At 51.0% G+C, this 11,862-nt stretch overlaps 1 protein-coding gene across 7 annotated transcripts in view; it reads left to right on the top strand.

Moving 5' to 3' along the window:
* Nucleotides 1–11,862, top strand: part of Rnf123 (ring finger protein 123) — a 27,834-nt gene continuing 15,972 nt past the window's right edge. For 2 of the 7 annotated variants that reach the window (XR_004111279.1, XM_031343180.1), the window contains exons 1-15: nucleotides 391–515; nucleotides 1,911–2,085; nucleotides 2,360–2,444; nucleotides 8,085–8,164; nucleotides 8,294–8,388; nucleotides 8,744–8,798; nucleotides 8,894–8,979; nucleotides 9,237–9,323; nucleotides 9,528–9,595; nucleotides 9,747–9,872; nucleotides 10,253–10,367; nucleotides 10,445–10,549; nucleotides 10,943–11,068; nucleotides 11,185–11,277; nucleotides 11,349–11,422. Coding sequence is in view for 6 of the 7 variants with exons in the window: in XM_031343180.1 (XP_031199040.1) it covers nucleotides 2,004–2,085; nucleotides 2,360–2,444; nucleotides 8,085–8,164; nucleotides 8,294–8,388; nucleotides 8,744–8,798; nucleotides 8,894–8,979; nucleotides 9,237–9,323; nucleotides 9,528–9,595; nucleotides 9,747–9,872; nucleotides 10,253–10,367; nucleotides 10,445–10,549; nucleotides 10,943–11,068; nucleotides 11,185–11,277; nucleotides 11,349–11,422 (1,277 nt within the window). In the remaining variant the exon portion in view is untranslated. The other 5 variants (XM_031343182.1, XM_031343183.1, XM_031343185.1 and 2 more) reach the window with 5 other exon arrangements.

The raw sequence follows: 11,862 nt of genomic DNA, 5'->3' as shown, positions 1-11,862 counted from the left end.
AAGCTGCCTTATCAGTTGAGTTCCAGCTGTAGGCCAGCCAGCCCACACCCCTAGCGGCACATCCTAGGAACATCCATCGCCTCTTAGAAGTGTCATCTCAGGTAAGCTGAGCATCCCTTCCCATTGGATCTGGTGTCGGGAGGGGGCGTGCGCGGGTGTGACAGGTAGCAAATTTGCTGACAGAAGTGGCCTTTCAGGCTGCATGTGGGTCAGGCCTCCGAGCAAGGTAGGAGTTGAGACAGGTGAACCTGGGGACCGATTAGAACATAGTCCCTGCTACGGTTGGGCTAGGAAAGGCGGGGGTCGAAACAGGTGGACCATCTAGCAAAACGGGTGAACACCTTGGTAGGAGTCGGGATGGGTTTTCTGCCAGCAATGGCCTGTTGCGATCTGTGCATGTGCGCGTGCGCGGCTGGAGCGGCGAGCGAGCGGGCACGCGGTTTGGCCCTGGACGGGTGCCGTAGCCGAAAAGCTGGGCGGATGTTGTGAGCCGGTCGCGGAGGCTGAGGCCGGGGGTGAGTGAGAGGCGGCCTGGCTATGAGCCGGGCGGGTCCGGTAACTCCCCTCGAGGCCCCTGGCCGATCCAGTGCGACAGTGCCGCGGCCTGCGGTATAGGACTCCCAGCGGGAGCTGGCCTGACAGGTCCTATGGACCTTGGGGCCAAGCAGGGGCGACCTGGGGGAGCATGCGCTGCCCTTGACATCCTTGACCACCTACACTTAGTCGGTTCGGTTCCGAGCCTGAAGGTTCGGTTAGAGCCAGAAGGGCTGGGCAATAATGGAGTGGCAGGGAGCCCTGGGGCAGGCGCAGGTTCCGCCTCTAAATCCTCTACACCTGACACCCAGAGTGTGTGTCTGGAAGGTTGGCTTCCAGTTCTTACTAACTGCGTCCAATAAGTCCTGCAATTGTTCCGATATAAGAGGGACTGGTTGTGGATGTCCATCGAGGGCCCCTGGAGGGCGGCACAGCAGCAGAATCACCTTCCCGAGCCTGGTATGATGCAGGCAGGCAAGGGTTTGTGGCGGGAGCTAAGGGCCCGTTTGGGGTGTGATAAGAGTAGGCTGCAGAAAAAGAAGTGCTGGCTCAGGCAGTGACTAAAGGCCAAGCTCTGGACAGGCGCTCCTAGAACTTTCTGGGCCGGTGGTGGTGATGGTACACCTGTGCCTTGCGGTTTAGTACAGTCATGTGTGCTCGCTGAACTCTTGAAGCTGAAAGTTCAGTTTTTAACTTTGTAAACTTAACCACTCCTGGCTCCTGACTACTGTGTTGTACAGCACACCCATATAGTAAGACAGGCATCAGGGACTTAGTACAGTTTCTGTGGCAGCTACAGCAACAACATGCTACCCAAGGGATAGACAAGGCTAGGAAGGCCAATAGAGTGATCTTGGCTAGGGCGTTGATTGCATAGGATAGAAGGGTATATGGGTGTGTGTGTGTGTGTGTGTGTGTGTGTGTGTGTGTGTGTGTGTACAAGAAAACTAATGAGACTGAAAATAAGAAAAAGGAGGAAGCTTGGGCTAAGTATGACATATGTCTTACTCTGGGGGAGTAAGAGGGTCTTGAGGCTGCCGGGAACATGGCATAAGGTCTTGCCTTTTGAATATGAGCTGGACTCCATGACCAAGGTGTAAATATAGGCCACCTCACTTTGGACATGTTGATCTGATTTCCCCAGATCAGGCTTTTAGTTATGGTTTAGCAAATATACTTTGCACCGGATCTCTACTAAGTCCTGTATGGGGCACTGAGACAGCATGAGACATAGTGTCCCTGACACCAGCCTAGATCCCACCCAACATCCCTGTGTGGAGAGCTCGGAGCCCTTGCTTACCCCTGCCCTGGGTTAGTATGTGTATGAATGTGCATGGCTCAGTCTCACCTGCTCCCAAGCTTTCCTCCCATTGCAGGACTGAGGTCTGTGTGCCTTTGACTAGCCTGGAGTAGACACTCTGCATCTGGCTCAGCCTCCAGGACCACTGACTGCCCATGAGTGATGAAAGATGGCATCCAAGGGGGCTGGCATGTCTTTCTCCCGAAAGAGCTATAGGCTGACCTCAGATGCTGAGAAGTCCAGGGTCACAGGTAAGGGCTGGCATGACATGGAGGATGTGTCCTTTGGGGAAAGGAGAAGGAAGGGACAGAAGCAGCAAGGGCCCAGGTCCAGTGAAACATGGAACTTCCTATACCCCTTGTTCCTGTGACCAATTCTTTGCCGACATCCATAGAGAAGGGCACTCAGTGTGGCTGCTCTTCTGACCCTTGTGGCTAGCCGAAGATGAGCTGTCTGTGGGAACAGTAGAGGCCAGGAGCTGTTCTGATCACCTGACTCTTTTCTCTTTTCTGATGGGTAACCCAGGCATTGTGCAAGAGAAACTGCTGAGCGACTACCTGTACCGCGTCTTTTCCTCTCCTGACCCTGGGCCCCCTGCAGCCACCAGCAGGTATGGTTGGATGTGTATCTCCATTCCTCTCTGATGCTCGAAACTGCAGTTATGGAGAAGGGCATGGTGGTCTATTCTGACTCCGCTCCCAGCTGTGAGGCCTGTGCCTGCAGCTGCCCTCTGGACTCTGTTTCTCTCTCCAGACAGCAATAGCTCCTTTCCAGTGAGGGGGTCCTGTGTCCTTGGCCTCTGTTAGCATCCGGCCTTATGTGTATTTTTCTGTACCTCTACTCTGCCATGTTTAGCCTCTACCTGACCTTACATAATAGAAACCTCAGTTGAATAAATTTATATTTAGCCTGCAAAGAAGTTACAAGTAGCAGAAACTTCAAAACAAAGCAAAGCGAACCTCCTCTTCTTTGACTTATTTGAGTCTGAGTTCTTTATGTTACAATGCACATAATTTAGATTCTAAAGAATATAATTCAGAATTAAAAAAAAAAAACACCTCAGAACACTTTTGGAAAAAAGTGATCTGAAGGGTTGTGACTAATAAATGGAGCCCAACACCTGGGACTCGGAAAGGCAAGAGGATTGAAGTTCAAGACTGATCTATACAGGGAGAGAAGACACTGTCTCAAAAAAAAAAAAGAGCTTTTTTGCTGTTGAGTGATAATTGAAACAAAGTAAACTACAAGGTTTTAAAAAAAATATTCAAAGTTGCTTTTGAGACTGTAAGACAGGTTGGCCTGGAACTCTCAATTTAGTCCAAGGTACCCTGGAGCACGGAGGCGGTATGAGAGATACCTGCCTCTGGCACCTAAGTATTCAGATTGGAGTGCCACCAGGTCTAGCACCTCCCTCCATCCCTCTCTTCCTTCCTCCTCCCTTCCTTCCTTCCTTTCCTGGGTTTCTCTGTGTGGCCCTGGCTGTCCTGAAACTAGCTCTGTAGACTAGGCTGGCCTCAAACATCTGCCTTCCTCCCTAGTGCCAGGGCTAAAGGTGTGTGGGAATACAATGTATCTTCTTTTTTTTTTTTAAGATTTATTCATTATTATAAATGAGTACACTGTAGCTGTCTTTAGACCACCAGAAGGGTATCAGATTTCATTATGGGTGGTTGTAAGCCACCATGTGGTTGCTGGGATTTGAACTCACGACCTCCGGAAGAGCAGTCAGTGCTCTTGCCCGCTGAGCCATCTCACCAGCCCAATACAATGTATCTTGATCGTTTCCTTCCCCGAGGTTCCCCTTGCACTCCCCTTGGAAAGGCCCAACATTGTTTGGTTTTGGTTTTTTTTTGTTGTTTTTTTTTTTTAAAGATTTATTTATTTATTATATGTAAGTACACTGTAGCTGTCTTCAGACACACCAGACGAGAGCATCAGATCTCATTATGGGTGGTGGGTGGTTGTGAGCCACCATGTGGTTGCTGGGATTTGAACTCATGATCTTCTGAAGAGCAGTCGGTGCTCTTCCCTGCTGAGCCATCTCACCAGCCCTGTTTTGGTTTTTTGAGACAGGGTTTCTCTGTGTAGCCCTGGCTGTCCTGGAACTCACTTTGTAGACCAGGCTGGCCTCAAACTCAGAAATCCACCTGCCTCTGCCTCCCAAGTGCTGGGATTAAAGGTGTGTGCCATCACTGCCCGGCTATTCTTTTTTTTAAAAAAATAATGTATTTATTTTTATCTTATGTACATTGGTGTTTTGCCTCCATGTATGTCTGTGTGAGGGTGTCAGATCCCCTGCAACTGGTATGACAGTGGTGAGCTGCCATGTGGGAATTGAACCTGGGTCCTCTGAAAGAATAGCCAGTGCTCCCAGCCACTGAGCCTCAGAAATTAGAATTCTTTTTCCCTTCTTCTTCTCCTCCTCCTCCTCCTCCTCTCCCTCCTCCTCCTCCTCTCCCTCCTCCTCCTCCTCCTTCCTCTTCTTTTTCTTCTTTTTGAGGTAGGATCTCACTATATATCACTGGCTGTCTTGGAACTTATGTGTAGACCAGGTTGACCCTGAATTCACAGAGATCTGCCTGCCTCTGCCCAGCTTTAGAGTTTTATTTTTATCATCATGCTTATTTCATGAATATTTTTCCATAGTATGAATTGATTTTGGTGATTATCTTTTAGGGCCAGAGTTCTGCCATGGCCCATACTACTATGTACACTTTAGAGGCCCTTTTGGTTGTGTAAAAATGGTATGAGGGTACCCAGGGCTGGGTAAGCTATTTGACTTGTAACTACTTTTTTTAAAAAGGGGAGAGGGGCTGGAGAGATAGCTCATCAGTTAAGAGCACTGCCTGCTCTTCCAGAGGTCCTGAGTTCAATTCCCAGAAACCACATGGTGGCTCACAACCATCTGTAATGGGATCTGATGCCCTCTTCTGGTGTGTCTGAAGAGACCAACAGTGTACTCATATAAACAAAATAATTTTTTTAAAGATTTATATATTATTATATCTAAGTACACTATAGCTATCTTCAGATGCACCAGAAGAGGGCATCAGATTTCATTACAGATGGTTGTGAGCCACCATGTGGTTGTGAGCCACCATGTGGTTGCTGGGATTAGAACTCAGGACCTTTAGAAGAGCAGTCAGTGCTCTTAACCGCTGAGCTACCTCTCCTGCCCCATAAAATAATTTTTTTTTTAAAAAATGATTTTGCTGGGCAGCAGTGGTACACACCTTTAATCCCAGAAGTCAGCAGGCAGAAGAAGGCAGATTTTGTGAATTTGAGGCCAGCCTGGTCTACAAAGTGAGTTCCAGGACAGTCGAGAAACTCTGTCTTGAGAAAGAAAAAAAAAAAGTGATTTTTCTATATAGCCCAGGCTGGTCACAAATTGATAAGCTTCTTGCTTTAGCTACCCTGGTGATGGAAATCCAGGCACCATGCCTATTCTGCAAACTCTTTTGAAACTATTGCCAACTTAATTTGTCTGTGGGGTCACGTAGGACTTTTTTCCTGCAGTGAAGCATGAATGTGCCTACCTGTGTTTTTCCTGGATCGTATAACTGTTTTATTGTTCACAATCTCTACTCTTTGGGAAGCCCCCAAAGTCAGCCTTATTGCCTGTTCTGTTTAGGTAGCAGGGTGATCAGCCTGCTCGGGAGGGCTCCTGTCCACCCTTACCCCCACCCCACCCCACCATCAAATGCTGGCTTCTTCTTAGGGCCATCTGATTCCCACCCGATGTGACCACTAGCAGATGCTACTGCTAGTGCTGTGGCCCCCAGGAGGCAGGGCCATCAGTCACTGGTTGTGGAGATGTAGGATTCTAGGCCAGGACCTGGGAAATCCCAGAAAGGGCAGGCAAGGGTTTGGCAAATGGGCAGTGCCTCCGTGGGGGCCATCTCATGGCAGCTGCCTGCCACTCTGTATTTATTATGTGCTGCCCGCATAGGCACAGAGCATGCCGCTCTAAATCATAGGCCCACAGGGTGGCTTTTGAGGAAGCTTCCTTCAGCCTTTGGACTACTGGGATATTCGGAGAGAGGGTTGCCTTCAGCCTTCCTCATTACTAGCTGGGTAAGGGTATAACTGGCTCCTGACTTCAGCCTGGGGCTCCGCAGGGGTGAGGAGGGGAGCTTTGCACAATCTACCTCTAGCAGCTTGGGTTCAGCCCTGTCTTAGGGCAGGAAAGCATGTGGTCCATGAACCTGAGGACTAACTGCCTTGTGGGAGCCAGTGCTCTGCTCATTTATAACCCTTCCAGAGCCTGCTGGTTTTAAGCAGATGAGTAGAACAGGTCCTGAGATTAGAGGGAGAACAGGTGCTGGTAGTCTATGAACTGGATCCGTATGGGCATCAGGTCTCTGCTCTGCCAAGTCCTGCTGCTTGTTAATACTGCCTGCTATTCTTAGGAGCTGAGCTGAGGCCAGTGCCCTCTTCCTCTCCCCTCTCCCCTCTCCCTCTCCCTCTCCCTCTCCCTCTCCCTCTCCCCTCTCCCCTCTCCCTCTCCCCTCTCCCTCTCCCACTATCCCTCTCCCCTCCGCCCCCACGTCTTGTTGTATAGCCCAGTTAGGCCTCAGACTTGCATTTGTTTCCTGCCTCAGCCTCCCAAGTGCTGGGATTAAAGGTCTGTGTGGCCACTCCCAGCCTGGTAGGCCCTTTCTGTTCTGTGCTCAAGTGCTGAGAGGATTAGGCAGCTACCCAGACAAAGCTGCCCAGCCCTTTTGACTTCGGCTACAAACGATTGTGGGTAGATGGACTGTGCATTCTGCTGGCCACCCAAAGACAGGAAGGTATAGGATAGAGCCAGCCAGCAGCCTCTCCTGGGCTGAGCCCTTCGTACTGCAAGATCGTGTCCGATCAGCCTAGTTTCCCTTGACTGAGTAGTGGGGCAGCTTGACAAAAGAACCATAGGTTTAGGGTTAAGGACTAAATTAGATAATCCTGGTGCTGGCCAACTTGGCAGCTGACATTCCTCCCAGCCTTATCTCCCGCCTCAATTTCTCACCCAGAATCAATACAGATTGTCTGAGAGAAGTTAGGTTGTGAGCTACAAGGGCATCGCATGCTGTTCCCTGGAATCTTCATGTCTTGACATCCAGCTATCTTGTTGTTTTGTTTACAGATAAGGGATTAAAACTTAGAAGGGTGGTGTGAGCTTGAGCTTAGAGTGAGGGCATGCACACAACTCACTTTTGGTAGTAAAGGAACATGAGGTGCCAGTGGAGGCCAGAGGAAAAAGTTGTCAACCCTCGGACAGTGTCCTCTCTTTGCTTGCTTGTTTGGTGTTTTGAAGGGGTCTCCTATTGACCTGGAACTTGCTAAGTCGACTAGTTGACTCCCCAGTAAGAGCAGATTTCCACCTGTCTCCTCTTCCCCATACTCGAATTATACACACAGGCTATCACATCCAACTTTTTTAAAAAAAGATTTATTTATTTTTATTTATATGAGTACATTGTCAATATCTTCCGACACAGAAGATGGTATCCGACCCCATTACTGATGGTTGGGAGCCACCATGTGGTTGCTAGGAATTGAACTCAGGACTTCTGGAAGAGCAGTCAGTGCTCTTAACCGCTGAGCCATCTCTCCAGCCCCCAACTTTTCTTTAAAAAATATGGGTTCTTGGGATTGAACTCTGGTCCTTTGCTTATAAGACAAACACTGAGACTGATGAGTTTTTATTTTTAAACAGCCCTGAGGAACATGTGCCAAACTGGGCTACTTGTCAGTTTTAGTCTAGTGGCCAACCCAATATGCTGGCTTACCAGACAAGACAAGTCCTTTTTTTAGAGCAGTAGTTGTCAACCTGTGGGTTGTGACCTCTCTGGGAGTTGCATATTATGTATATACAGTACAATTCATAACAATAGTAAAATTACAGTTATAAAGTAGCAATAATTTTTTAAAAAAGATTTATGTATGTTGAGTACACTGTCACCCTTTTTAGACACACCAGAAGAGAGCACCAGATCCCATTACAGATGGTTGTGAGCTACCACGTGGTTGCTGGGAATTGAACTCAGGACCTCTGGAAGACAGTCAGTGCTCAGCCCCAGAAATTATTTTATCATTGGGGGTCACCACGTGAGGAACTGTATTGAAGGGCCATTGTGTTAGGGAGGTTGAGCCCCACTTCTCTGGAGCTTCCACCAGCCATCCTCCAGTGCTCAAGGAGAAGGGCGACAGGGATTTGCTATTTGGCTGAGCTCAAGGACCTGTGGACCCCCAGCATCCTCTCATTCCCTAGGAAACCGCTGAACTTCCTTAATCTGCCCGAGCATGTGGACCAGCTGCTACAGGTGGACAGTGAAGACGACGAGAGCCAGGGTAGGAGGTGTTCTCGGGAGCAGGGTGAGGAAGGTGGTGTCAAACCCTGGAGTTCTCTGCACAGCTCATGTCTCCCTTGTGTCTGTCAGACCCTCTGCCATCCCTGACTTCACACATCTCTCTTCCCAGGACAAGTGGAAGGCCGACTTGGCCCATCTACTGTGGTCCTAGATCACACAGGTGGCTTCGAGGGGCTTCTCCTTGTGGATGATGACCTCCTGGGGGTGAGTGGAAATGTGGGCCCTTAGTTCAGCTCTTTCTGATACAGCCCCATCCTCTATGCTCATCCCGATGGAGGTAGCCGTACAGCCATCTTGACACCGCTCCACACCATGGTGTCAGCCCTTAACATACCCAACATAATCCTGAAACCTTGATAGAGTCACTACCTCGAACCTTCTCAGCAAAGCCCAGAGTCCCATCATGCCTGTCCCATAAGCTCTGGGCATGGATACGGTTTCTCCTGCCTCACCCAGACACAGTACAGTGTTGGCCATGACAAACTTGTGCCAGCAATACTAACTCAGCTAGGGACAGCATATGTGCCTGGAGAGAAATACCACATTTTTCTCCATCCAGGTGATTGGACACAGCAACTTTGGCACTATCCGTTCTACCACATGTGTGTACAAAGGTGAGCTCACCCCACTGAGGCTCAGGGGGTTAGGAAGAGGTTGAGGCAAGTAGCAGTCTCTGTTCACCTGCTGGGCCTAACGCTGTTCTCTGTAGGGAAATGGGTCTACGAGGTGCTCATCTCCTCCCAGGGGCTCATGCAGATCGGCTGGTGCACCATCAACTGCCGCTTTAATCAGGAGGTACACATGAGGGAAGGGGCTCTCCTAAAGGGGGTCTTCTGTTGCAGACGTCCTCAGCAGGACCAGCCCCAGAGCCCCTCGGGAGCCTGCCTGATCTGGGTCACCCACTGAGAATAGGGCATACAACCCCTCATTCTGGCTCCTTTGCAAAAATGTCATAGCCTTTCTAGAGCTATGAGGGTACTAGGTCAGTAACTGGTGGGCGCTGGCCCTCCCTTGCCCATCTTCCCCAGACCTCACAAGCAGTTCCTTTCCAGGAAGGGGTTGGAGACACACATAACTCCTACGCCTACGATGGGAACCGAGTGCGCAAGTGGAATGTGACCACAACGAATTATGGCAAGGTGAGGGCCAAACTCATAACCATCCCTAGGTTGTTGTCTGGAGCCATGGGCTAGCCATAAAGAGTTTTTAGGTACTATGGAAGAGTCAGAGGTTTGGAGACTCCGGTGTCCTTCCTGTGTGGTCCTAGAAATGCAACTGGGATGCGGATCAGGCAGGCTGCCGTGTTTCTGTGTGCCAGTCTCTAAGGGTTCCTTTCACGACAGGCGTGGGCAGCGGGGGACATTGTGAGCTGCCTGATTGATCTGGATGATGGCACTCTGTCCTTTTGCCTGTGAGTCTCCTCCCTCTCTCCGTCTACAGACCCAGCCAGACTGCCCCAGTTTCCTGCTCCCTCTAAGGGAACCAGGCCAAGTTCAGTAGACCAAGGTGGGCAGTCTCCCCCTTTGAGCACTGGCTTACCGACCTGTCTTTTCCTCTCCCAGGAATGGTGTGTCCCTGGGCACTGCCTTTGAGAACCTTTCCAGGGGCCTAGGCATGGCGTACTTCCCAGCCATCAGCCTGTCGTTCAAGGAGTCCGTGGCATTCAACTTCGGCAGCCGTCCTTTGCGATATCATTTTGGGAAGGTGGCTGTGGGTGGCTTGGCATCTAGGATAAGGGTCTCCCCACCCCAGGAGCACTGTGGGCTAGTGGCAGACCTAGCTGCTGCAGTATGTACACAAGATGCAGCTTAGTTAGGTTGGTCCAAGGACAAAAGTCCTTTTAAGGTGGGTGCCATTAGCTGTCTCCACTGAGCAGGTAAGCATGAAATGATATAGGGCTTTTCCCCTACACAGCCCCTGGCCGGGCAGAGAATTGTGATGCAGATGGGGGGTGCCCTGCAGCTGGCACCTCTGATTAAGCTCTGGTTAGGAGAGAGGGCGGGAACAAAGGAGGGGAACCATGTATCTAAGCCTCAAGTCGGGCATTGCTGGCTTAACTCAGTGGCACCTACCCAGTTGCGGGCTTCCGGCCCCTGCAGGACCCTCCGCGTGCTGACCTGGTCCGGGCACAGAGGTTGCTGGGCTGCTTCCAGGCAGCACTAAGTGTGGAGCTGGACCCTGTGGTGAGCCAGGGTCTGGGCTGGGCCAACTGGGGTCTCGCCCTAGCCAGCCTCCCCTCATTCTCTCTCCCACCCAACAGGAAGGGCGACTGGTGGAGACGGAGAGCTCAGAGTGGCAGCTACAGGGGCAGCCCACTGTCCTCCTCACGCTGGCCCACATCTTCCATCACTTCGCACCACTACTGGTGAGGAGACGGTGGGGAAGGGCAGAGGGGGACGGCCATGCCAGGTGTGTCTGTGGTAGATGTATGCATCCGCTAGGGCCTCAGGTGCTCAGGTGCATGAGACCCCGTGTGTTAACCTGCCAGGGTTCCCTAAAACCACAGCCCTCAGACCTGAAGGAAGCATCCTGGGGAGGAAAGGTAGTGATGTCACAGGCTAAGGAAACAAAGCCATGAATAAAGCCCTAGAGAGATTCTGGGCCAGGAGCCCCTCTTGTCCCCCAGTCAGACTCTGGAAGGGGCTCAGCTTGAAGGACTCAAGAGCTTGGTGCCTGAGGCCTCTGTCTCAACATGAGAAGAAGTCTCCTGAAGAGAGCAGGAGGCCACATCTTTACTAGTGCACGCCCTTTGCTGCAGCGCAAAGTATACCTAGTGGAGGCTGTGCTAATGAGCTTCCTGCTGGGCATTGTGGAGAAGGGCACACCTGAGCAGGCACAGTCTGTGGTTCACCAGATCTTGGACCTCTTGTGGCTCTTCATGGAGGTAAGATCTCTGACTCCAGGCTCAGGCCAGGCTGTCAGACTCCATCATGAGTAAGGGAGTAATGGTAGGGTCTTTGAAAAGGCCCCCATCATGGCTGCCCTAGCATCTCTTCCCAGGACTATGAGGTACAGGATTGCCTGAAGCAGTTGATGATGTCTCTGCTACGTCTCTACCGATTCTCGCCCATTGTTCCAGACCTGGGTCTACAGGTGGGAGCATCTGTCCCTGCCCTGAACCCCCTGAGCCTCACCTGCCTATTCTGAGTACCTTTTCTCCACAGATCCACTACCTGCGCCTCACTATGTCCATCCTGAGACATGAGAAGTCCCGCAAGTTCCTGCTTAGCAATGTCCTGTATCCTGCTGCCGGGCAGACCTGCCATGTAGTCAGCAGAGGACAGTGTTCATCGGGCCAGGAGTTCTGAGACAGGTTCAGAAGACCGCAGCTGAGTCCCACCCCCTTTACAGAGCAGAGAAGGCAGAAGGGAGGAGGAGGTAGCCGCTTGGCTGCCCAAACAGGGCTGTTCTTCACTGTGACTGGAAGTGTGGGAAGGCCCCCGTAGCCTCTCTTCAGCTCGTCCCCGTACCTTTATCTGTGTGCCACAGACGAGGTCTTCTCTGAGGCGGTGGACTTCCTCTTCTCCAGTGTCATGAGCTGTCTTGAGAAAGAGAAAGAGGTTAGCTGACCAGGAGGCCTAAGCAGAAACCATCTTAATATGGTCTCTTTCAGCTTCTAGAAGGCAGAAACCAGTGGAAACATAGGAGCCAAAGCCGGGGCCTGAGATAGGACCAGCT

This window comes from Mastomys coucha, unplaced genomic scaffold (assembly GCF_008632895.1).
Source record: "Mastomys coucha isolate ucsf_1 unplaced genomic scaffold, UCSF_Mcou_1 pScaffold23, whole genome shotgun sequence".
NCBI classification, from domain to species: Eukaryota; Metazoa; Chordata; class Mammalia; order Rodentia; family Muridae; genus Mastomys; species Mastomys coucha.
The sequence above is the reverse complement of the archived record's forward strand: the minus strand, read 5'-3'. Positions and strand labels throughout refer to the sequence as shown.